The 25,288-nt window shown below is 42.8% G+C and overlaps 1 protein-coding gene across 3 annotated transcripts in view; it reads right to left on the bottom strand.

Moving 5' to 3' along the window:
* The window catches only part of MOB2 (MOB kinase activator 2), a 156,587-nt gene that overhangs the window by 82,986 nt on the left and 48,313 nt on the right, over window positions 1-25,288 (bottom strand). Inside the window, exon 1 of one of the 3 annotated variants that reach the window (XM_074954830.1) lies at window positions 22,299-22,362. The exons of 1 other annotated variant lie outside the window; for it this stretch is intronic. In XM_074954830.1, coding sequence (XP_074810931.1) covers window positions 22,299-22,333 — 35 coding nt within the window. In that variant the 5' untranslated portion in view covers window positions 22,334-22,362. Of the gene's footprint in view, window positions 1-16,902; window positions 16,962-22,298; window positions 22,363-25,288 lie in introns of those variants that run through there. One more of the 3 variants, XM_074954832.1, reaches the window with a different exon arrangement.

Below are 25,288 nucleotides of genomic sequence, written 5' to 3' on the forward strand. Positions count from 1 at the left end.
CTGCAGCAAGGGAAGCGTTCTGCAGCCATGCAATACTCTGGGCCCTAACCACAGGGAATTACATATCAGAAGAGTCTTATCTCCCAAAGTATTTTATGCCCTTGTATATGTGTCCACATACACAGTGCGAACTGTGCCCCTAACAGAACACTTTCACCCAAGATAACTGCAATTTCACCCACTAATACAGCAATAAACTAAAGGGCATGTTTAGCCTTGAATGATTGTCCTCCTATAAAAAGTGTCTCCTTTTCACTGTTAGGTCTTCACTACATTAAGATTTGCACTGGTTTAACTACATTAGCAGTTTCTTAACATAGTCAGGGCCAAATATTTGGCTGACAAGAAGAGCAATGTTGTACTGACTACATTTATCTAAACATAAGAATTAATCTTGGACATGTCTATTTGTCCCTTCCTTCTCCCCCATTCCCCAATTTCTGCAGGCTACTTTAAGAGCCTTGCTTTTTAGGATACTACTGTAGATTTTGATTGTTTCTTTGTTTGCCACGGTTCCCTTTGCTTTCACATTATAGAACCCTGTAGCCTTATATGTGGATGCATCACTATCATGTCAGCCTTTTTAAGAACTGCAAGAAGACTTAATATAGCAAAGTCATTTTCTCAGCTTAAAAAGTAGAAAGAAAAGAAAGCATCACCATTAGTTGCAAGAACAGACATTGCTGAGTCCAAAAAACTAAAATAAAATAAGGTAAAAGAATCTGCTTAGCTTCTTCAGTGCATCGAAGAAAAACACATTTGTATGCCTTCCCAGGACAAAAATTAGTTTCTGTTTCTGGAGGAAAATCTGACATTCATTTTTTTTTACCACCACACAGCAGCACTTCATTCCTTTTCTTGCTCAAAGATAAAAACAAACTTGAATAAAAACACAAAAATGCAAGGTCTCAAATATAAAAATGGGTGACAGAAGCAATAGATATAGTGAAATCAGCTGCTGAAGCATTTCTGTATAGTTCCAGAGGACATTTCTCACTTGCAATGATCCTGCACCCATGGCAGCTATTCTAAAATCAGCAGTCCATTTGACATGGTATTCAGTAATAAGCTTGAGCAGCCACATAACTGATGGCTTGTCTATATGAAAGGCATATGAACAGTCAGTCTGCAGTAAGATGGGGTGTAAGACTGCCTTGCACTAGCCTGCCCCACTCCAGTTGTCCATGTGGATCCCGCTGCTGCTATAGGGAACTTTTAGTGTAGTGTGCTTTGATCTATCCCCTTTCAAAGACACTAACCATTTGCAGAGATCAACACTGAAGTCAATCACATTTGAGCCTCTGCCACCAAAATAATTCTTATCCCGGAGTCACATAAGAGATTTGATTTCTTAAAGCAACTTGGAGCTATTTAACAGAGACGCACTTAGAGGTCCCAATCAAGACTGGAACACAAAGACACTGTCCTGACCCCAAAGAGTTTACAATCATGAGGAAATCTTGGCACTATATCCATGAAATTTAAGCCGTTTAGCTGAACATAGACAGTTGACTATAGAGTTATTTGTGATTTCCCTTAAAGCTTTTCAATAAACACAGATGTGAAAATCTGAGATCAAGTTTGTAGAAATTGACCCTTGCAACTGTGTGTCGGGGGGGGGAGGGAGAAGTGACTGCAAGATTGTACTTCCTAGAGCTTTTAAGCGCACTAGCATACTATTCCTTTTCATGCCACTAGATCAAAGGTGTTACGGTTCTTCCTAACCAGTTGTGTACAGTTGCCAGACTTCTTAAAAAACTAAGTATTGTTTAATCATAATAGCAGAAACAAACCATTTAGTGAAAAAGGATTTAAAAAAAGACAGCCTATACATGTCTAACTTACCTAAAACTCTACACTAATACGATAGTGGTCTAGCTTTTTCAGATTCCCCAGCGTGTGCCAGCGTCAGTCTTGTTTCTCCAAACAGCTCCCGAACGGCTGCCTTTTCTCTTGAGAGAGCACCTTGACATTCAGCCTTTGGTTGGGTCAGTTCCCACGCTTTGACCCTGCTTGTCAAAAACTAGACGAGGAGGCTCAGGAGGTCAGGCCAGACGACTCAAAGCCAATGCCTCTGCCACTGTCTCTTAAAACCCATAAAGTGTTTGCTAAGCAGTAGCTCTTTTACATTCCTGCTCATTTTTTTTTTCTTACAGCCTGCTGTTAAACTAAACCAATATATTAATACAGTAAACATCTCAATAACCGGGTCAACAAACAGTATTCATAAATCACAGACCCACATCCATCACAAAGGGCAAGTGTCCAACTGCTCCCACTAAGAATCGATACAAAAAATAAGCCTGGCTAAACAAGTAGAATGATCAGTCATTCATCTGTACCAATCCTGAATGGAAGATGAAATCCTTTTTATAGAAACACCTAATTGACAATGCAAACTTGGCAGGCCCTGGTTCTTTCAAGTAAATATACGGAGAGAAAAAAGAAAAGGAGTACTTGTGGCACCTTAGAGACTAACCAATTTATTTGAGCATAAGCTTTCGGGAGCTACAGCTCACTTCATCGGATGCATGCATGCATCCGATGAAGTGAGCTGTAGCTCCCGAAAGCTTATGCTCAAATAAATTGGTTAGTCTTTAAGGTGCCACAAGCACCCCTTTTCTTTTTGCGAATATAGACTAACATGGCTGTTACTCTGAAACCTGTCATTATACAGAGAGAAGTTACAGTACCTTAAAATCCAAAGGATAAGCCAGTTGTAACAATACATTTACCTTCCTTCAGAATCCCTAGACTGAACATGCTTCCATTGCCCTAACAATTCCCTCCCTTTGACAGTGAAATAAAGCCTGTGGTTTATTTAGCAGTAAGCCCAGGACCCAGAGAAAAGAATTAACCAATTAAACAACAATCATTAAATAGTCCAATACACAAATCAAAGCAAGAGTTTGAGTAAGAAACAAAGCTCACATAATAAATAAAGCTACAAATGGAGTATAACTATTCTAACTATGAATCAAGCTGGCCGTCAGTCTGTCTCTGAAAGAGGATGGCCCATCACCAACAAAAAGGCATTCTTCTGTTCTTGCTATATTGTAGTCTGTGCGCCTTGACCAAAAAAATAATTAAAAAAAAGTGTACCATGATGATATTTGAGGCAATCAAGAAGCTACTGAAGCCAGAACTATAAGGTTGCATTTTCATATAGTCATACTTCTGTGTTATCTATCTAAAGAAAAAACTTTAAAATGTCTAAAAACATGCAGAAGCTGTTATATTGTATAAAATCCACCATGAATAGCAGTTTTAATCCTTATTTCACTGTAATTCTAAAAATAGACAGGCAACTGCTTTTAAAAGGAACAAACTGCAATAACTGAGTATGATACCAAACACCATACACTTATCTTCCACATGCAGGCCATATATCAGACATGTTTAGCATCCCATCTCAGAGGATGGGAGTATGAAATTGACATCTCTAATAAAATATTTAATTTCAGTGGTGGTTTTACAGTTTATACAATATTATTATGTCTGCACACACAAAACAGCCTTTTATGTGAGCACAGAGTGAGCGATATATTATGTGCCAATGACACAAGCAGCAGCATGAATCACTCAATGAGCAACACTAGCCTTTTTATGAAACTTACACTAACAGACCCGTCACTGAGTTGGGCTTTGGCCGCTATTAGTTATATTTTCACAAGCACTGAAGTTTCCAGTGCAAGATGAGGTTTTTGCAGACATATTTAAAAACATAACCCAGATCACCCAACCTTCAAGGAAAGGAAAGAATGTTTCACCCAAGTCAGAGTCTAGGCCTCACACAAGGAAATAATATTAGAACACAGAATTCTACATCCCCCCCCCCCCCGCCCCACCACCACCACTGTACAAACATTAGTTAATCTTCACAGTGCCCCTGTGAGGTAGGTAAATATTATTCTCAATTTACAGATGGGGAAACTGAGGTAGGAAACAGTTGTAGTTCAGCAGCAAGGGCAGAGGAAAAGGAATTCCCATCTTTGCCACTGACTCACTGTGTAACCTTGGACAAGTCACTTGGGCCTTGTCTTCATAGGGGAAAACACAGGCTCTTACCTCATGTTAGGTAAGACATGGCAACAAACAGAAAAAATCCTAGTGAAGACAAGACAGTTTGTAGTTTTCACACAAGTTAGCAGGTCCAGGCAAAGACTGGCTCCTCTACAGTCTTTGCCTGGACCTGCTAACTTGTGTGAAAAACTACAAACTGTCTTGTCTTGATTAGGATTTTGCCTTGTGTTTGTTGCCATGTCTTAGTTCATAGAAGGTAAGAACACTTTCTAGTGAAGAGACACCCTCAACCTCTATGTCTCAGTTTCTCTAACTGTAAAATAGGGATAGTTATACTTTCCATCTTTGTGAAGCACTTTAATATCTATGGATTAAGAGAGATTGTATCAGTGCTAGGGTTTTATTATTAGTGACCTGTGTAAAGCCACACAGAGAGAGAAAGACTTAAGAACAGATTTCCTCAGGTTCCAGCTCAATCCTCATTACTCTAAACCACAGTATCTTTCAATGGGCCTCTAACCTAAGGTAATAAAAAGAGAAGTCTTCAGCTCTGGCCAGTGGCATTTTTCCTCCCCCTACAATTTGTCAGCAGAAATCTTTAGTTTAAAAAAAATAAAAAAATAAAGCAGCTCCACTCCCAAGGCAGGATGTTTAGTAAACTGTAACCTTAAGAACCTAACTTTGTATCTTCCCAACCCTAAGTTTTAAAAAACTAATTCTTATTGCCAGCACTACATTTCCCCCAACTGCTGTCTGGTTCTACTTCCTGCATGATAACCCTCTTATATCCAGTGAAAATCAACCTGACTGTCATGAAATGTAACCCAGGAACCTATCCTTGCAACAAAGCCCGATGCCAACTCTGTCAACATAATTTATTCAAGTGACACCATCATAGGACCTAATCACATTAGCCACGCCATCAGGGGCTCATTCACCTGCACATCTACCAATGTGATATATGCCATCATGTGCCAGCAATGCCCCTCTGCCATGTACATTGGCCAAACCGGACAGTCCCTACGCAAAAGAATAAATGGACACAAATCTGACATCAGGAATCATAACATTCAAAAACCGGTAGGAGAACACTTCAACCTCTCTGGCCACTCAGTAAAAGATTTAAGGGTAGCAATTTTGCAACAGAAAAGCTTCAAAAACAGACTCCAATGAGAAACTGCTGAGCTTGAATTAATATGCAAACTAGATACCATTAACTTGGGTTTGAATAGAGACTGGGAGTAGCTGGGTCATTACACATATTGAATCTACTTCCCTAAAGTTAAATATCCTCACACCTTCTTGTCAACTGTCTAAATGTACCATCTTGATTATCACTACAAAGGTTTTTTTCTCCTGCTGATAACAGCTCATCTTAACTAATTAGTCTCTCATAGTTTGTATGATAACTTCCAACTTATCTGTATGTATATATATTTCTTCTTACTATATGTTCCATTCTATGCATCCGATGAAGCGGGCTGTAGCCCACAAAAGCTTATGCTCTAATAAATTTGTTAGTCTCTAAGGTGCCACAAGTATTCCTGTTCTTTTTGTGGATACAGACTAACGCAGCTGCTACTCCGAGATCTATGATTGAATACATATTTTTATTCTCCTTCCCCACTTACATAACATCCCCTCTCCTTGCATAACAGTTTACCATTCCTAAAGCTCTTCCCAGGCCAGGATGGCTGATCTGAGATTCCTTTAGAGGAAATGAGTTATCTGATCAGACTCACCAGTAGGTGTGTCCTGGCAGAGCAATGCAAAGTCACCCTTCCTCCAGGGCTAAAAATTATATTCCAAGTAACTGCTGGAGTTTGTGTGTGTTCCCTGAAGTAAAATGCAGAACTCCTCTGGGACACCACCAAAATGTGTAGCTTTTTTCTGTGCTTTGGCCAGGCTGCAGTCCAAGTACCTCACACCCCTCTCGCCCTCGCCCCCCCCCCCCCACAAGTGCCATAAGTTCCACCAATATAAGTGCCGGCATGGAAAGCGCTATGTTTTCAGGAGAGCTTCTCCCACCAACATAGCTTCTGCTGCTCGTGGGGGCTGGAATAATTAAACCAATGGGAAGGCTCTCTCCAGCCGGCTTACAACAGCTACATTAGAGCGCTTACAGCAATGCAGCTGCACCGCTGTAAACTCTCTAGTGTAGCCGTGCCCTTCGTCACAAAGTTTCATGCCACAGATTGAAGTTGCCACAATGCTTGTTGTGGTCAGAAAGGCTCTTGGGTGTTGCTGGGAAGGTTTAAACAAAAATCTTATATTCTGGGTTCAGCCATGTCCTTGCTTGCCCTTCTGGCCAACCAGACACGGTATTTTAATTCTCCCAGCTTTCAGCTCGCATACCTACAATATTTGATCCAAGTTTTCCAGTAACGCGATCTATGCCTTGTATGCCAGGCAATGGGTCCAGCCTTTCCTCACCTCAGAAAATTCTCTCCTGCCCACCTTGCCAAACTAGTTTAGGTCAAATTGTGTGTTCTTCCGCTTCCCTTCTCCATTTAATTCGATCTTCACTTCTCTGAATGGAAGTTCCATGCGATCAGTTTTTATCAACTTCTAGCCTGCTTGGGCTAAGGGCATAGACTTGTAACAAAAGGGTATTAGGCTAAAGGACAAATCCATTAGCTGCTGTGGGTGACCCACAGATCTGAATAAAGATAGAACAGCAAAGAGGCAAGGGAACTCAGCTGCAAGGCAGGGGTATTGTGTGGGCATGTGACAAGGTCTCCCCCACTCCTACAGAGTTGGAGTTCAGGGTTGGGGAAACAGGGTACCCTAAATCTTTTCATTGCTTGGTGGGGGGTAGGGTATAGCCAGAAAGCAAAACTATTTAGAGTTAACTAACCTAGATCTCTTCATAATTTAGAAGAGTGATATTGGGTGCAAGAGCCTTTCATTAAAACTACTCTGAGAGGAAAGGTTTTTAGGTTGGCCCTTTGATGACCTTTCTGTCACAGTTCAGGACAACTACACCAGTATTCCTATTCTAGGCTCCAGGCTTCCTAGCCATCACGTCTCTTGGGTGAAGACAAGCATCTTTCCCTCCGGACCAGTGCATGTCCAGCCTGCACAGTCCCCTGACTATACTAGGATATCTTCCAGTAAAAGACAGACTGCCTAAGCAGACCTGCTTCACTTCTCTACTCAGAGAAGGTAGACATTGCAATTGCCACAGTTAAGTTACCACACAGACCTTTATATAAGCAGGCACATTTATTTTTAAAGTGAAAGCATTAAGCATTACAGACAAAAACATTCAGAACAATAAAAACCTATACACCTACTAATAAGCAGACCAGAGATCAACCCATCACTCCAACAGGGGTTCTGGTTGGTGATTAGTCCTTCAAAAGGTCACACACGGGCTTTCTCCTGTGGTCACAAGTTCATCACAGTTCAGCTCAGAACCAGCAGCCAAGTCTTGTGGGGCCTCAGTGGGCCAAAGACCATTGAATCCTTCTCTAAGTGTTAGAGCCCCTGTAAACCAGAGGTGCTGTCCTTTTGCTGGATCAGAAAAAAAGCCTCAAGTCAGTTTATCATCAGGTTATTGACCCAAAAATCTCTGATGGTTCCTGGAGAATCCAGTTTGAACTAACAAGTTTATGTGAACCTCTCCAGGGACTGGATATTCCCTGGAAATGTTACAACTGGAGTGACTTTGACTAATCACCCCTCACTGTTCTCAGTTCCTGGAGGAGCTGTGTTTTTACCGTTCCCATGGAAATATATACAATCCCCAGGATCCCATAAACAATTGCATTTTTAATACAATGGGCCCCATGATATTAGGTTTAATTCAATGACGTTTAACTTAATTCAGTGAGGTTTATCCAGTATATTGGGGAAGATTACCCTATTTGTCAGACTTGTATAGCAAAACCAACTGCACAATCATTTTCTTTTGAGTTGCTATGTGGAATATCTCTTTTCTATGTTTTTGCTTTTGTTTTTTTAACTTAATTTATGTAAGGGAAACACTACCAATTAGAGAAGGTTACTATTTTCAAAGCTTTTTGCATACAATTAACCTACAATCCTTATACACTTCTGCAAGGCAGGTGAAATATTTCCTACTTCACAGAAGGCAAACGGACGCAGAGAATGAATTAAATGGCTTAGGATAGCACTAGTGAATTAGTGGTGGAGCTAAGTTTACAGCTATAGAGTGGCTGGCCACCAGGCCACACAGTCCCATAGACAACACTGTATCTCTGTCCACCCTTGTATGTCTCCATCATATCTGAGAGAGTATGACCATTCACTGCAAGAATGAAACTTGGGCAGCAAGAAATATTCTGCATTGAGGGTGGACAAACACAAGTTTACTTATGCTACAATTAAGCCTCATCTGTGTTATCCAGAAAAAATATACACATGAAAAAACAGAATGTCTCACATAGCCTCCTTGCAGTCAGACAGCTCAAAAATACAACTAGTTTCCTTCAACATCCTCCAATCCTGAATGACCAGTGTCTATAAACCTCACAGCTGAAAAATATATATACACGTGTCTCTGTGTGTGCATGCGCGCACTCTTCCCTAGGAATGAAACACAGTAAAAGTCTGTGGCTGGAAAATGATGGGTTATAGGAAGAAGTCAGAGAACCTCAGGTGAGCCTTTTTTCAGATTCTGGGCAGGCACAACCCTCAATCGGATGTCCGGGGGCAGGATTTGACACATACCACTGGGTGTCCTAGGTCTGCCCAATACTGCTTCTCACTCAGTTGTCAGAGAACAACTGTACGACAGGCACAGCCTCAGTTTATTATACTGCCAATGTTTCTCCAATCATTTATTTTTCTGGTTTTCCGGCTTTTAAGATAATATAGGACATCCAAAAAATTACATTAAAAGAATATTAAGGCTGCAAAGTAAAGCACTGAAAAGTTCGGAAATGCTGGAATTGAGGTTACACAGCACACACTCTGTCAATGAGTTTCACAGCTATTTGCTGGGGGCAGTGGAATGCAGAGACTGAGGAGAGTACTGTAGTGGTTGGAGACCCTGTGCTCTTCCCTTATTCAGCTTTTCCACTGTACCCCCACACTTCAAACCCTCCTCTCCCTGTACCCCAGTCCCCCAAGCCCTAAGCTCTTTCCCTCTCTGTGTCCAAGTATTTCCCCTCCCCAGTTCCCTGCTGCTCTGCTCCCTCCTTCTCCCAGCTCCTGCAACCCCTTCTTCTTCTGCCCCCCTCCCCTCCCAGCCTTCAAAAGGCTGTTTCTCCCTTCTCCTTGGTGTTATAGGGGGAGCATGGAGAGCACAGCAAAGAAAGTCTCTTTTCTCCTTTGCGGTGCCCAATGCCACAATGGCCCCAGGCCAATAAGACGAGCAATTACAGGGGGAGTCCTGCTCAGCCCCAGGCTGCAGCATACTCAGTGCAGACAATCTTTGGAGAATTTAGCTGCCAAATTCTAAACAAGTCTAGGCATGTGCAAACAGCTAATTTTCCAAGGCTCATAACTTGGCCACATTTGAGTAGTTTTTAATACAACAGCAGAAGGTGCGTCCCTGATACTAGAATAACCCCCGGACAAATTTCAAGTCCCTGAACCAAAATAGAGCTCTAGTACGAGCTTCTAAATGAAACAGTTGGCACACAAAAAACAACCAAAAAATCCCACAAGGGCAAAGCAGTGTTTTTCCTAATCTTGTTCTCAGGAACAGATCAATCATTTTACCTGAAACTTTAAAAAAATTCAATTTGAGACAGACACCCAGCATGGAAAATTTCAGCTTGAACGGATCAAGTTATAAGCAACTGATAACAGGGTCTTATAAATGGAAAGCGTCAGACAACTTTAACTACAGGTGGCACTACCAATGCTGCTCCGCCTTTAATTATATATACACCCCGTGCCCCCTACGCAACCCCCTTTACACAACCCCCTTGCCTCAGCCTCTTTAAATTCCTTTAAGAGAATCTTACAGGCGTTCAAGAGAAACTCCCCATTTCTTGTTAAGTTCAGACCTGAATTGGCTCCAGAATAGATAACTGTTACATTCCTGGAATGGCTGTTTACATTCACATTGCCAAGACATGAACATCAAGAGTTCTTTAACCCAACATGTTACTTACAAATCCAATCTACTGCATTGTACTCAGGTAACTGAAATCCCACCTCTCGTTTGAAAATTTCCAAATCACCATTCAGAAAACTATTCCCATTGCACTTTGCCCTCTTCCTTCTAATGCTATTTTGCTAATAAGTTATTGAACTCTCTACACTCCCTCTGACTCTGTTACAATAACGTGTTATGAACCACCCCAGTGCACCCAAAGCAAAAAACTCAGTTTACAGCAGTGAATTGACTGGTTGACTATCTGAGAAACAGTATGATCTGAAGACAGGGCTAGACGCCTGAACCTCTGAATTCTAATCTCAGCTTTGCCAATGTCCTTGCCTAAATCTTTTAACTGCTGTGCCTGTCTCCCAATCTGTAAAATGGAGGTATATTAACTAATCAAAAACTGCCTACTCGGTAGGTAATGTTTGCAAGGCAGTTTACAAACAGAGAATTATATATTTTGTATTACACACCTAAATTACTTTGAGATAGCACAGCATGGTTTTCAGACATATTAAACAAGTCCAATTTGAAGGCCACTTTCCCCTGCCCCCTATCTGCATGCACGCCATTTGGCACAGTCACAAAGTGATGACTAACTCCTTTATCTCTGGGCACTACCCAGCAACCTCACTATCACAGAGAATTCATCAACAGAAAGAGGCCACTCACACACAAGGGTTGAACAGAAAATGCCCAAGAACCTTTTCCCACCACCTAACAATGCAGCATATGGGGGAAACTGAGGCACACAGTACCCATACAAAAATATTACAGAAAACTCCCACTCTGTGACAGACAGCAAGTCACATTTTTAGACCGCTAAGGTGTGCATGAGGTACAAGAAAAACCACCACTTTTCTTTGGGCTAAATGTCAGTAGTACGTCTACAAAGCCTGTGGCAGCAAGTTTCCCAGTCTGGGTCAAGAGACTGGGGTTTGTGCTACCACACTAAAAACAGCTGCATGGACAGTGCTTTGAAGTTGTGGCTTGGGCTGCAGCTCGAGCTTTGAAGCCCACCTGCCTCCTTAGGATCCAGACCCTGAGCTCCAGCCCGAGCCTCAGAGGCCACACAGCTATTTTCAGCAAGGTAGTGTGAGCCCAAGACTATCAACCTGGGCTGGGAGGTCCGCATACCCAGTGAATGCAACAATTTTAAGACTGTCTAGTTAAAGAGGAAAACATGGTGTTTTAAGCACACACACACACACCCCTTCAGTACCAAGCTTTGCTTTGCAATTCTGTCCAGTCACACCTCTTTCCTCTGGACTCCAAAACGCACCCTAACCGGAGAGCAGTTTACTACTGAGCAGAGTTAACCCTCAACTTATTTTAATTACAGCTCCAACACTGGCTGTGTACAAAACCACTGAAATATTGATAGCCCTTCCTGATAAACAGGTCTGTGACAGTTATATACAGGCATTACAGGGAAGAGAAAACAAAAGGCAAACCTTTCAGCAGCCTGTAAGTCACTGTGGCAAATGTTGTAAGGTGCACAGTGCATAAAAGGCTCCCCCCTGCCCCCAGCTCTGTTGGAAGAAGACAACAGGTATGCAATATTTATATGGTTTAAAGACTCAGAACTGTAGATCATTTAACAATTAGGAGTTCACAAGCATAAAGGATTTTTGTTGATTCAATTTGAGCTTTTAGCTACGTAAGAATACAGGGGTTTCAGGTGTGACAAACAACAAATTAATGGGGCAGTTCTTGACAGTATACAGAAAGGTTCTCTTTCTGTACCCCCACTTTCCTCTCCTACAACTATGTCCTCTTCTACAGATTACTAGGTGTAAACAAGCCACACGGTTTAGGTCTGCCGAATCACTTCGGTCTGCCAGTTGGATCAGAGGGCACTGACACAGAATTAGTTAATATTAGTCATAGCACCCACTAGAAATGACATCTGGCGACACAGAGACATACGCATTGCAATATCTTGAGAGAGGAATAATCTTACCTCATTTCAACTTCTACCTCCAAGAAAAAAAACCCACAATACACAAAAACATTTACCAGATTCTAGTAGATTCCCCTTAATTAATATAAGGCTGTGTGGAAATGAAAAAATATCCATTACAACATTTCATTGCAGGTGGAAAGAGGTTTGAAAAGATTAGGTGAAAATTTTGCTCCAGTGCATTATACATATAAACCACACCCTTTAAGCACCATTCTCACAAGTCAAGGAGGAAGAGTATTGTTCTTCACTAATGTTAAACCCCCATTTACTATCCCTTAGTACAATAACAGACCTTTGTTCATTAGCCTTACTATGGGGGGGTGGAGGGGGCGCGGAGGAGAGAATATGAATACGTTAGAACAGAGAACGCAGCACACATTCTGCTACAAATGAAAGCATCAGGCCACGTTCCAGCAAGTCAGGCCTGATGCCTCTTCTAGACATATAAACCCAGTCAAACTTTTTGTTTTAATGCAAAAATAAGAGCTTTAAAAAGCTTTGTTTATTTTGGGCAGACAAAGGAGGTATTTCTATATAGGAAAACGACAAGGTAGGTAAAATAGTTCCACGACTTAAAAAACCTGCATGCACAAGCACTAAATGGATTCTATTTAGGCCTGAAAAGGAAGGCTGTGTGCTTGTTAGTGCAGCACAGTGGTTTTCCTCATCTGCCTCTCATCCTTACTGCTATACTGACCGAAAGTACAGTAATGCTAAGCAGCTCCCTGCCTCTATCCTTCCATGTCTCAGACACTTCCTGTCTCCACTGGACACAGTGCATTTATTTTCAGCCCTCAAGATTCCTTTCTATATGTTCCAGGAATCCTTTAGCATCCTCTGTCCAGATGGCAACCTTCAGCTGAGGGGAACAAGGTCTTGGAGAGTCTTTTCTTGGCCTGCTTCTCAACAGGCTGTTGGAACAGTGAGAGGCAGGCTGAATATCACACAGACTCGGCTCTGTTGTACTGCAAAAGCCCTCTCTCAATTTCTCTCTAAAACTTTCCTCAATACCCTCTTTGTCTTCCATCAATGTTTTAAACCTTTTAATAGCCTCTGCTTTCCAGGGCCACACTTTGTATGATCAACTCTCTACAAAGCCCTGTAGATATCTGATCTGATTCTCTAGCAAAATCCAACAACAAAGCAAAGGAGCTCAGAAACCAATGTGAGGCATCCAGAGCTTCTGCTTCTTCACAGCAAACACAGCATGTTCTTTCGAAAGCAAAACCCTGCTTCGACAATCATTAGTTCTTGATTCCAGATTTAGTGAACTGCCTTTGCTTTTGGTCTCCATCCTCTGCAAGAGACCACTCCTGGGGGAAAAAAAAATTTTATGAACTAGAGATAGCTATTACTCTAGTGAGCAAATTTTAATCTGACCATCCCAGATAGCCATCACCTTCATCTCTAGCTTGGGACAACTGCACCAGATGGCAACACCCAAAGGCAGAGAGAAGCTATTTCACCATCCAAGGCATCATGGAGTGACCTTATATAGGTTTCATTCCACCATTTCAAAGGTGTGGCAACAAAGGCAGGAGAAAACATGCTAGTATTTTGCATCCGACTGGGACATCTTGGGGAGATTAACAGAAATGCTACAGTGTTTGGGATTGGGATCATGTTCTCCTTTGGAAAACACCTAGCACATTTTAGCACTACATTTGTAACATTACAAATATTCTCTTCTGTTATTTAACAGCTAAGTATTATGCTGAAGTTTGGCGTTCCAGTTTCATGCACTTCCTGTAGATCGTCATTCAAAGTCACATACTATTTCAGGAACATTTTGGAGAACTAATCATGGCTACCATTTTGCCACCATTCATCAAGCAGGCATCTATGTACCTTTGCTGGTGCTTAACTCACCATTCAGGAGTTAAACCACACATCTCTGTTATCAAGCGGGCAATCCCCAGCCAAGTCACATTCGTTAATTGTGTCATTTTGGTCTTCATGTACAAACTATCCATCAACCTCACAGCCCCAATACAACAGTATCACAATACATGCAAAGCACACTGCTTTGAGAATGGCCAAATTAGCAACTATATCCAGGAAAGACAGGTTAGTCAAGTCACCACCCCAGCTCTAAAAACCAGACCAACTCCGACTTCCCAAATAAAGAGAGGACTGCCTTAAATCATGGTTCCAGCAAGTCATTCATGTTTTACTGAGAACAACTGTTAGAAAAGGAGCATTCCTACGGGGACACTCAAATCCATATATTGTTACATTCTAATCACTTTAAGCCTATCCAAATGGTCTACCACCACTCAAGGTGGTGTTATGAGGGTTGTCCCTGAACAATCAGACTGTACTTTAAGACCAGCCTATTGGGACAAGTTCTCTGGTGAGTGAAGCACAGTCTTATACTTGTGTCTTGTACTTCACAATCAAAAATTCAAATGTTTCATTGGTGCTACTCTAATATATTTAAATATTGAACAGTGTTTCACACATTTTCTTCTGTCTGAAAGTCAAACAATACCCAGGTGGAGTGATTGGAGTGATAATCAAAAGTATGCCAACTTTGGAGTTAACTGCAACCCATTAATGACAAGGCAGTGCAGCTACTATTCAGGCGCAAGTCACACAAGTCAATACACTAATATCTCATATTTAGCATTTTACTATCTGGTCCTTACTTGATATTTAATTGTTAAAATGCAATGGGGCTTAAAGGCAGGTTTTTACAGATTACAACCTCCCAAGGGGCCTTATAGAGTTTGCTGGTGGGCAGGACAGCTCCAATGCTCAGCTCTTCAGTTCTGCCCTTGCTACTTCCTTCAGTGACCTCTTCCCGGTTGGCTGGACACAAGACCAGAAATGGGACGTGTTTCCTGCCAGCTCAGGAGACTCCCTGCCGAGGCTGTACCTGCAACGGTAGACAGGAGCAGAGAGAATAGCCTGAGTTGGCAAAGTGGTCAAGCCAGCAATGAAGAAATTGAGCTTCTGGCCCAGCAGGAGCAACCAAGCAAGTCCAATTCCTACCCCTTCCCATAGCAAGTCTGGTTCATGGGGCGGGGGGGGGGGGGGGGAGAGAAGAGGGAAACAGGAAAATTCTTGGGGGCGTTCCTCAAGTGCATTTGTTTATATTGTTATGCACCCAACCAAAAAAAGCTAGTAATTGTGAATAAAAAATGCTTTTATTGAACTGCTCTAATCTAGAAATTAGTTTGTGTTTCTCCCTTCAATCTGCTAACCCATTTGACTATGTTCAAATTACAAAAACCTACTAAATATGCTATGCTCTGCTTGTTTAAATTGTACAACTTGTGAAAGGGGTTGGAATGACAGCCCTGTAAACTGGACTTCTCTGCTTATTCACACAATGGGTGCAGCCATAGTGCAAGCTTCCCCAGGATGCCTTGCTAATGAACTTAACCCTGACTTGGAGGAACAATCTCCAGGAGGTGATCAAGTAGGCAGACCACCACTACTCTCCCTGCAGACTCATAACAGTACTAAAGGTCTCACCCTACTGAGTAAGGCCATATCTACACTAACTAGCTTACAGCGACACAGCTATTCCGATGCAGCTGTACCACTATAAGATCGCTTGTGTAGCCGCTCTATGCCAGGAGAGCTCTCCCATTGACATAATAAAACCATCACCACGAGTGGTGGTAGCTATGCTGGCGGGAGAAGCTCTCCTCTGCCAACACAGCTGCCAACACCAGTGCTTTCATCAGTGTAACTTACGTCACTTGGGGGTGTTTTTTTCCCCCACACCCGAGTGACATAAGATATACAACAAAAGTGGTAGTGTAGGCATGGCCTAAGCCTTATCTAGTAAACCGAAACGAATACCGATCTACCGTCAGGTTCTTGAGTGCAAAGAAACCATTTGAAAGCAGAGGAGCCACTCCATTTACCTCCCTCTTGCCACTGGGGGATTAGAAGTTTAAAGCTGACAGCATGGCTTTGATTTACAAAGCGGTCCTGTAAATTTTAAAAAAATACTTGATGATTACTGGGATAATTGGAAGGGCAAAATTTATATAACTACTCCTGAATGCTGGTTAGTAAATCACACTGAAGAATTAGGGTGAATCCAGAAGCAGCACTGGACATTGCTTTATTTAGGATCTTTTTGGCTCCATTCAGGTTCAAGGATAGGACATCACCAGGTGCATATTATTCACTGCTGTGAGACCCCGTTTCCAAGAATCCATGCTGGTTTTAATGCAAATTATTTAAAGCTACCAGCTCTGAATGCTGTAAAGTCTAACATTATCTGCTCCAACACAAGCGTGTTCGACCAGTGCCTGCTCTCCATTCAGAATGTGGAGCAACAAAAGATGATCTCAATGTAGTCCTTGGGCAGGAAAATCCTCATTTTTGGCATGCAGGCACAATACAAAGAATGAAATTGTAGCATCCCAGAAAAAGCCCTTGAAAAGAAAGACGAGTTTGGGCTAGAGCCTGTCCGAGAAGGAAAAATATCTCAATTTTAAGCAGAGTAAGAAAAATTATGCATTTCAAAGGAAGTGATAGAACAAGTACATGCAATATTTCAAGTCCAAGATGGGGCTCTTCATCTCTCTCTGTTGAGGAGAAGATGATGGGGTTAAGTGCTATTTCCTCATATAAATTAACAGAAGACACTATACAAAAGGAAATGTATGTATTGCAGTGTTATGAGTCTTGTTCTCACTTGTTAAAGGAATTCAGTTCACATTTCAACAAACAAAGCTTTGAGTGAACTCTGGAGCTCAGTTAGCATTCGCTGCACAGGGGGGAGGAATGACATTCAGAGTATTTAAAAGGGTGGCCCTGAAGAGCTACAAAATAGACTTTAAAAAGATTTTAAAATGTTGATAGTTGTCACCTTTTGCTCCTTGAACTCTGTTGCCATCTGTAGTCCTTAGGCATTTCCTGTATCGGACAACAGCACTGCAATAGACACCTTAGGAGAGGAGATTCCCTTGTGTGTTATTTGGACCAAAAACCCTCAGTGGGGCACACTTTAGAGACTCTCCCTTCATTTTGTCTCCTTTTCTCTCTATGGAATGGTTGGCATGAAATTCCCAGACTGTGTGGTATAATTAAAAACAAGATTTCATTAAGAAATCGGAAACAAAACCAGATTAAACATAAAAGAAATTGAATATGCACAACATGTTGATTCTCACATTTTGCAAGGCTCACTGAGATAGGCATCCCTTACTTTTAATTATAGCGAATGAAACATCACCTTATATTTCTAGAAAGCAGTCTTCTCTCTCTGATCCATTTGGTGAGCCAGAGATGAATTGGTTCTCGAGTACCTCCTCTTTCAGCTATAGCCCATGATCATTTTGATTGTAAGGGCAATACCAGCTTCAAAAGTCATATTCAACCCCCCCCCCGCAAAAGGTATTACAGAAACAACTTCCTCAATGAGGACATCACTGCCTCCTAAGAAGTGTCCACATTATACTCCCTGTCCTTGGTAAATCACTTTGAGGTTCCTGTTTTTCCTCCTTGTTGCCATTATTTCTTCAACTGTTTGAAGATGTAGCTCCACCATGGATGATTTCAGTCCACAGTTACATCTCCATACCCTGTGGATGATTGTTACTGAGCTGCATTTATTTACATCAGCAGAGGATCTGGCCCAAGCATTATAGTTCCCTCATACCAGTATATGAAAAGTAAGTTACGAGCAGATTAAAACCAGTTATCACAATACCAACCTCAGTTGAAGAAGATAGTTAATGAAGCATAGGCGAAGTGAGCCAGATTGACAATCCTAGCGAATGAAGTGCTCTAGCTGCAGAGTCATTAGCGCACAGGCAGACACAATGAACTTCCCCACCATGACCTGGAAGGATCACTTTCTCCTTTTCTACAGCCATAGGGAGTGGGGCTTTAAATTTATCAGTTACCTACTAACAAGAAACTACACTAATATGAAAGTTGGAGTCCCCAGGCAGGGTTCATAGAGAGCAACCTGGTAGGAATCCAACTGAGTACATACAGCATGACGAGGAATTTAGCTTGTGACCTGGATGTTCTCCCTTCTCCACCCCACCTGTACAATTTCATATCAGCCTTTGGCTAATAGGTTTAGTCTCTAGCCATTTGGTGTCTGGAAAAAAATTCCAACACCTATGTGAGAACGAATGGTGAGAAGAGGGAAGAGGTACCATTTAAAAAAAAAACTAATTCCATCAGACATTTTGAGGAGGGGGAGAAAGAAGAAAAAAAAATACACCGGAGCAGGTGTCTATTATGGGAAAGAATATGTGGTGTAAAGCCACAAAGGGAAAGAAGGTAAAACAAGAAATGGTTACTTACCTGTTTCTGTAACAGTTCTTCAAGATGAGTTGCACATGTCCATTTCACTGTAGATGTGGGCATACCCAGTGCACCAATGTCAGATATTCTTCCATCAGCAGTACCCATCGGGGCAACCCGAGCACCCTCTGCTTCCTCAGGTTACTGCGTCCAGGTATAAAGGGCAGAACCACTCTGATCCCTTTCAGTTCCTTCTTACCGAATATAAAGAGGAGGGAGGGCTGGAGAACTGACATGTACAACACATTTCAAAGAACCACCGTTACAGAAAAAAGGCGAATAGCCATTTATTCTTCAAGTGATTGCACATGTCCACTCAACTGTGACTCAAGAACTTTAAACTGGAAGTGGGCTCAGAGTCTACTCGAACAAGGAATGGAGACCTATTTGTCCAAATTTGGCATAATCTCTAGACTGCTGATAGATAGTGTAGCAAGAGACAACCGTATGGAACGATAACCAAGTTGCCACCTTACAAATGTCCAAGATGTGCATGAGAGCCAGAGAGGCTGCAGAACTTGACTCAGACCCAGTTGAATAAGCAAATTCTCTATTTGGGAGCATCACATTAGCCAACTGGTAGCACAAGCGAATACAATTAGATATCCAAAGAGAGATCCTTTGGGTGGACACTGGATAGCCTGTCTGCCTGTCTGCTACTGCAATGAACAGTTGCACTGACGAATGGTTTAATTTGATCCGGGTAAAAGGCTTTGGCTCATCTCACATCTGCAGTGTGGCGCTTTTCCTTATCTTTATGCAAATGAAGCTTTGGGAAGAAGGTCCGTAGAAAGACTGATTGGTTAATGTGAAAACCCCTTTAGTAAGAAACTTCAGGTGAGGATGAAGGTAAACTCTCTCTCTATAGAAGACTGTATATGGTGGTTGTGATACTACCACTCAACTCCCTCACTCTTTTTACCTGAGGTTATAGCAACCAGAAAAGCCACTTTCATTTAAAAGTGTGGAAGGGAACAGGTCATCAGCATTTTGAAAGGAGTGGCCCATCAGCTTTGCTAAAACTAGGAGAACAGGAGTGTTTGAAAATTGGACACTGAAGATGGCAGAGATCAGTGGGAGAGAAGTAAAATTTTTCACCCACATTCAGCCACATCTACCACAGAAGCTGGCAAAGACGACCATACTTCTAGTTCATAACATCACCACCTGCCTGATACTGCTCCATCTTTGCTAGTTAACATTCTATTCCCGATAGATTATATCTGTGTCCTGCAACCAACATTGTATTACACAGGGCAGAACTCTATAAAAACTATCCAAATGAAATCGCTTGCCGCACCCTTCATACTGACAGATATTTCTACTCAGACAGCAATAAACTGATGTTACAACATCTGGTGAATTTGGAAAATCTAAAGAACAGAGGTGAGGGCAGAAAAATTTTATTCTTTAATAACAGTCCTGTGATAAAACATATCGAGATAACGATGGCACTGTCAAAAATTAGTTTAAAGAAAGAAGGGCTCCTTGTCTGGCTCTGCCAGGGATCAAAAGGAAACATCAGTGACCGACTTGGACACCGCCCTGCTGGGTGACCGAGGCACATCACTTCACCTCTGTGACTCAGTTTCCTCATCCGTAATATGGGGATAATGATGCTTGTCTCCTTTGTAAAGTGCTTTGATATCTGCTGAAGAGTGCTACATAAGAACATAGGTAAATCCAGAAAGTACCTTTGGGCCATTGCAGTTAGTCAGCCATATACACTCTGTTCCAGTGTTTTAACACAGCCACCTTGTACTCCTCCCACTAGCCATGTGCTTATGTGAACTACCTCCCGCTTCCCCTCTCAACAAGATCTAAGAATTAGTAAATCTTATAATAAACAATGTACTGTTTTTTCCTACAGTCTTTACATGCAGCCTTGCTGCCTTTGTAGTGAATATACTTATTTTCTTGAATCTCAAGTAAGTAGGTAAGACTTACAGGGGAAACGGAGTCCAATTACACAGGAATGGGAAAGTTACATACAAATATCCTAAATCACACTATCTGCTGCCAAATATAACCCAGAAATGTCATCAGAAAACAAAAATGCACTCCAAATTCATAAGTTCCTTAACATTAACACCACATATCCCTTGTCCAACAACACTGGGAGCCAAAGAACAATTGAACTGTGTCAAGTATTCACCTTCGTGTTAGTGAGGGTGGAGCAGGTGACAAACATTTCTAGTCAGAAGTTCTCATCCAAGTTCTTACAGTGTCCAGTTTGGTGGCCTAGTGACAAGAGTTCTGTACTGCCAAATGAGGAACTGTGACTAACTTCCCATCTCTTGCTCACTAACACCTTATCTGACCAATGCTATGGTCACAATGCATATAGTCCAGGCGGGGAACAGCCCCGCATGCCTGGTTCAGCTGAGGGCTTGTCTACACTACAGAAGCTACAGTGGCACAGCTAGGGCACTGTAGCTACACCTCTGTAGCGCTGGAGTGCAGATGTTCCCTACAGTGATGGATGGGGGTTTTCTGTCAGAGTAGGTAATCCACCTCCCCAAGAAGTGGTAGCTAGGTCAATGGGAGTATTGTGACCCAGCCACGTCTACACAGGGGTTAGGTCATCATAGCTACAGCACTCAGGGGAGCGATTTTTTTATACCCTGGAATGACGTTGATAAATGCAAAGTAATGCACATTGGAAAATTTAATCCCAACTATACATATAAAATGATGGGGTCTAAATTAGCTGTGACAACTCAAGAAAGATCTTGGAGTCACTATGGATAGTTCTCTGAAAACATCCACTCAATGTGCAACAGAAGTCAAAAAAAGCGAATAGAATTTTGGGAATCATTAAGAAAGAGACAGATAGTAAGACACAAAATATCATATTGTCTCTCCATAAATCCATGGTATGCCCACATCTTGAATACTGCATGCAGATGTGGTCGCCCATATCAAAAAAGATATATTGGAAAAGGTTCAGAAAAGGGCAACAAAAATAATAAGGGGGTACAGAACAGCTTCCATATGAGGAGAGAATAAGACAACTGGACTTTTCAGCTTGGAAAAGAGACGACTAAGGGGAGATATGCTAGAGGTCTATAAAATCATGACCGGTGTGAAGAAAGTAAATAGGGAAATGTTATTTACTCGTTCTCATAACACAAGAACTAGGGGTCACCCAATTAAATTAATAGGCAGCAGGTTTAAAACAAACAAAAGGAAGTATTTCTTCACCCAACGCACAGTCAACCTGTGGAAATCTTTGCCAGAGTATGTTGTGAAGGCCAAGACTATAACAGGGTTCAAAAATGGATGAGCAGGGATGGTGTCCCTAGCCTCTGTTTGCCAAAAGCTAGGAATGGCCAACAGGGGATGGATCACTTGATGATTACCTGTTCTATTTATTCCCTCTGAAACACCTGGTATTGGCCACTGTCAGAAGACAGGATACTGGGCTAGATGGACCTTTGGTCTCACCCAGTATGGCTGCTCTTAGGACATCACTATGTTGATCTAAATTTTAAGCATAGACCAGTCCTCGGACTCCTCCAGCCAGTTAGTAAGTGACAAGACAGATGCCAAAGGATATGCTATTTAATTCTCTTTTTTGACAAAGGAATGTTAGCTGCCACCTAGGACCTCATCAGTGGATGGCACAGAAGTGAGGAAGTGGGTCTTGTTGACTGAGGGCCTCTTATATCAGAGCATTTAAGAGATGGAAACTACTATCTCATACAGATGGCAAAATTGTTGGTTACGATAACGCCACTAGCACTTATTGCCACAAGAAAAAGCTAGTCCGAGGCAGGAAAAACACTGGCTAAGCATTATGCTGACTGTTCTTTCCCTTCTACAGCTACACCACCACCAGGCAGTTTTGAGCTAACTCCCTTCCCAGTTTTCGCCTGCCTAGGGAGTATCAATACATGCCCAAACTTGTCTGCAGTAGCGAGTGAATATAAAGAATCCTCTTACCAACCCCAGCAGGATGAGCAGATGATGAATTCCATTCCAACAAATTTAACAGCAGGGATTTTCCAATATGATGGAGGTGGAAAAAAGATCAGGATAATATTTCAGACTCTGTGGTGCTAAAGCCTCAAGGAAAAGGATATGGGAGGTGCAGGAGTTTGTAGATCCTCGAGATCTGGTAAATTGAATAGGCCTTGCAAGATCACTTCTCCAGGTTTCAGCAAGACAGAACTTCTAGCAGGAGGGGGGAACTGGGAGAAGGATTATCTTCCAGTAAAAGATACCTGCTCTGAGTTCTTCCATACAAGAGAGCTGCTCAAGAAAACGGAAGGTGCAGCTTGCCTCTCTTTTCTCTATCAGAGAGTTGTTATCAGTAAGTTTCCTAATGGGTACTAAAATTACAGGCTCATATTTCAGGACAGCCTGTTCCAAGAAAGCACACTGCTCCCATCAGAAAGAATATTTAGCAAACTCCTCTGCGTACCTTTGTCTTCTTCCCTCCTGAAAAGCATTCAAAGTCTCTCAATAGTTGGCAAAGAGATAAAACAGTTCTCCACAATGCTCAAGGCTAAGGTGGCAATAGAGTACCTAGAACAACAGATAAATGGTCTATTTTACACTTTTCCAAAACCTCACGTTAGGTGATGGGTCCCAAGGGATTGATACACTATTGAAGTTCAAAATATTTACTGTATCCTGACAGTTTTCTAAACCCCATTCTCTTACATTTAGAAAGTGCTAAAGTGCTCCAAGCCTGCTTTTCTTTTATGAGATTTCAGGGAATTCCCATCCCTCTCTCTCAGCTTGTTGTTCAATTTAGGAAGATCTTTGCTTGAAGAAGATCTGTAAGGCACTAATGGCAAAAAAGAATCTGAAAAAAGATTCTAGGCACAACTTACTTACTGTAAACCAGAGGTGGGCAAACCATGGCCCGCGGGCCACATCCGGCCCTTGAGCTCCCGGCCCCTCCCAGCAGCCTCAGCTCGCTGTGCCACCAGTGCTCTGGGCGGCGGGGCTGCGAGCTCCTGATGGGCAGTGTGGTGCCGTGGCTGGCTCTGGTCAGACCACGCAGCTGCCAATCCTGCTGCTCTGAGCGGCATGGTAAGGAGGCTGGGGAGGGAGGGGTTTGGATAAGGGGCAGGAGCTCCCGGGGGGCAGTCAGGGGACAGGGAGCAGGGGGGGTTGAATAGGGGGTCAGGTCCCCAGGAGCAGTTAGGGGCGGGGGGTCCTGGGAGGGGGCGGTCAAGGGACAAGGAGCCGGGGGGGGTTCGATGAGTCAGGAGTTCTGAGGGGGGCAGTCAAGGGGCGGGAAGTGGAAGGGGGTGGGGGCCAGGCTGTTTGGGGAGGCACAGCCTTCCCTACCTGGCCCTCCATACAGTTTCGCAACCCCGATGTGGCCCTCAGGCCAAAAAGTTTGCCCACCCCTGCTGTAAACAATCAGGGAAATTTCTTCATGCAATCTACCAGGTGCCCAAATGTCTGTCTGCTGTTTTAATGGCATATTCACTAGAGTCAGCATTAGAACCTGCTCACCCATAGCAACAAGTACATTATGCTCCTGGAGTCAATATTTGTGTTTACTCTAGCGCCAAGCAGCTGTGATTATACTCATGCTTCCTGGACCTAGTGTGTAGCAAGCACATTGCTTCCAGAAGCGGCTGCACAGCATTAAGCAGGTAGCTACTGGGCTCAATACCCACTCTATCCAGAGGTGAAAGGATGGGGAACCAAAGACATTTGCAAATTGCCTCTGCACAGCTGCCTGAAAATATGGCAGCCCTAACTTTAAAGGCCTACGAAGGGCACAAAAATAGCTAATGAAATCTCTTTGTCTTGTAATATTAGACCAGTGGTTCTCAAACTAGGGGCGCTGCTCGTTCAGGGAAAGCCCTTGGCGGGCCGGGCCAGTTTGTTTACCTGCCGCGTCCGCAGGTTTGGCCGATCGCGGCTCCCACTGGCCGCGGTTCGCCACTCCAGGCCAATGGGGGCTGCGGGGAAGGGCGGCCAGCACATCCCTCGGCCCGCGCCACTTCCCACCGTGGCCAGTGGGAGCTGCGATCGGCCAAACCTGCGGACGTGGCAGGTAAACAAACCAGCCCGGCCTGCCAGGGGCTTTCCCGAAAAAGCAGTGCCCCTAGTTTGAGAACCACTGTACTAGATCAACCCCAACCTTACCTGAGAATTCTGACAGCCTTCACAACCCCTCCCTAGGCAACTTATTAAAACAAAATCTTAAAATCACATTGAAAGGAAAACATGCATAAAATTACGTTCTGTTCTTGCTAGAATGTGTGTAAACTTAAGAATGGCCAGCAACAGGCTTTCTTCTATACACACTGCTTATAGGTAGAACCCTGTGTTTTTCACAAATGCAAACATATAAAACCAAATAAAAAAGAGTAACTCACTCTGCAGCTGTGACTATGCTGTGGGGCTGGACCCAACTCCCCACTCCAGGCATTATGACCTGGCACACAGGGTCACAATGCCACTCACTCAAATTTGGCCCAGCCACCTCTGTCATCACAGAGGGGCAGCCAGGCCAAATCTGAGTAACGCTGCAACCCCAGGAATCGGGAACAAAACCCAAAGCAGGGAGCCAGGCCCAGCCTCACAGGACACAAGGTGCTGCTGTAGGATAGAGTGTGGGGCAGGCTCGCTCTGCAACATATCCCCCCAACCTCCAAGGCAGTCCACCCTCCTGGGGGCAGGAACTGACCTCTCTATCACCAACACCCTGAACAACAAAGATAAAATGTAAAATGAATTCCCCCCAAAAAGTTATTAAAACATAAAACATTTCACAGGGCTCTACTTATAACTATTGCATTTCTCCATATTTGAAAGATAATTGGGCCAGTGCTGCCCTCTAGTGAACAAAGTATTCATGTAAAAACTAAAAACCATGACAGCTACACCCTCTTCAGTGTAGAAAAATTAAGTGTGTATAGCACTTCCCCTTTTTGCTGGAATCCCTTGTAAATTTAGTAAAT

This window comes from Natator depressus, chromosome 6, assembly GCF_965152275.1.
Source record: "Natator depressus isolate rNatDep1 chromosome 6, rNatDep2.hap1, whole genome shotgun sequence".
NCBI lineage: Eukaryota > Metazoa > Chordata > Testudines > Cheloniidae > Natator > Natator depressus.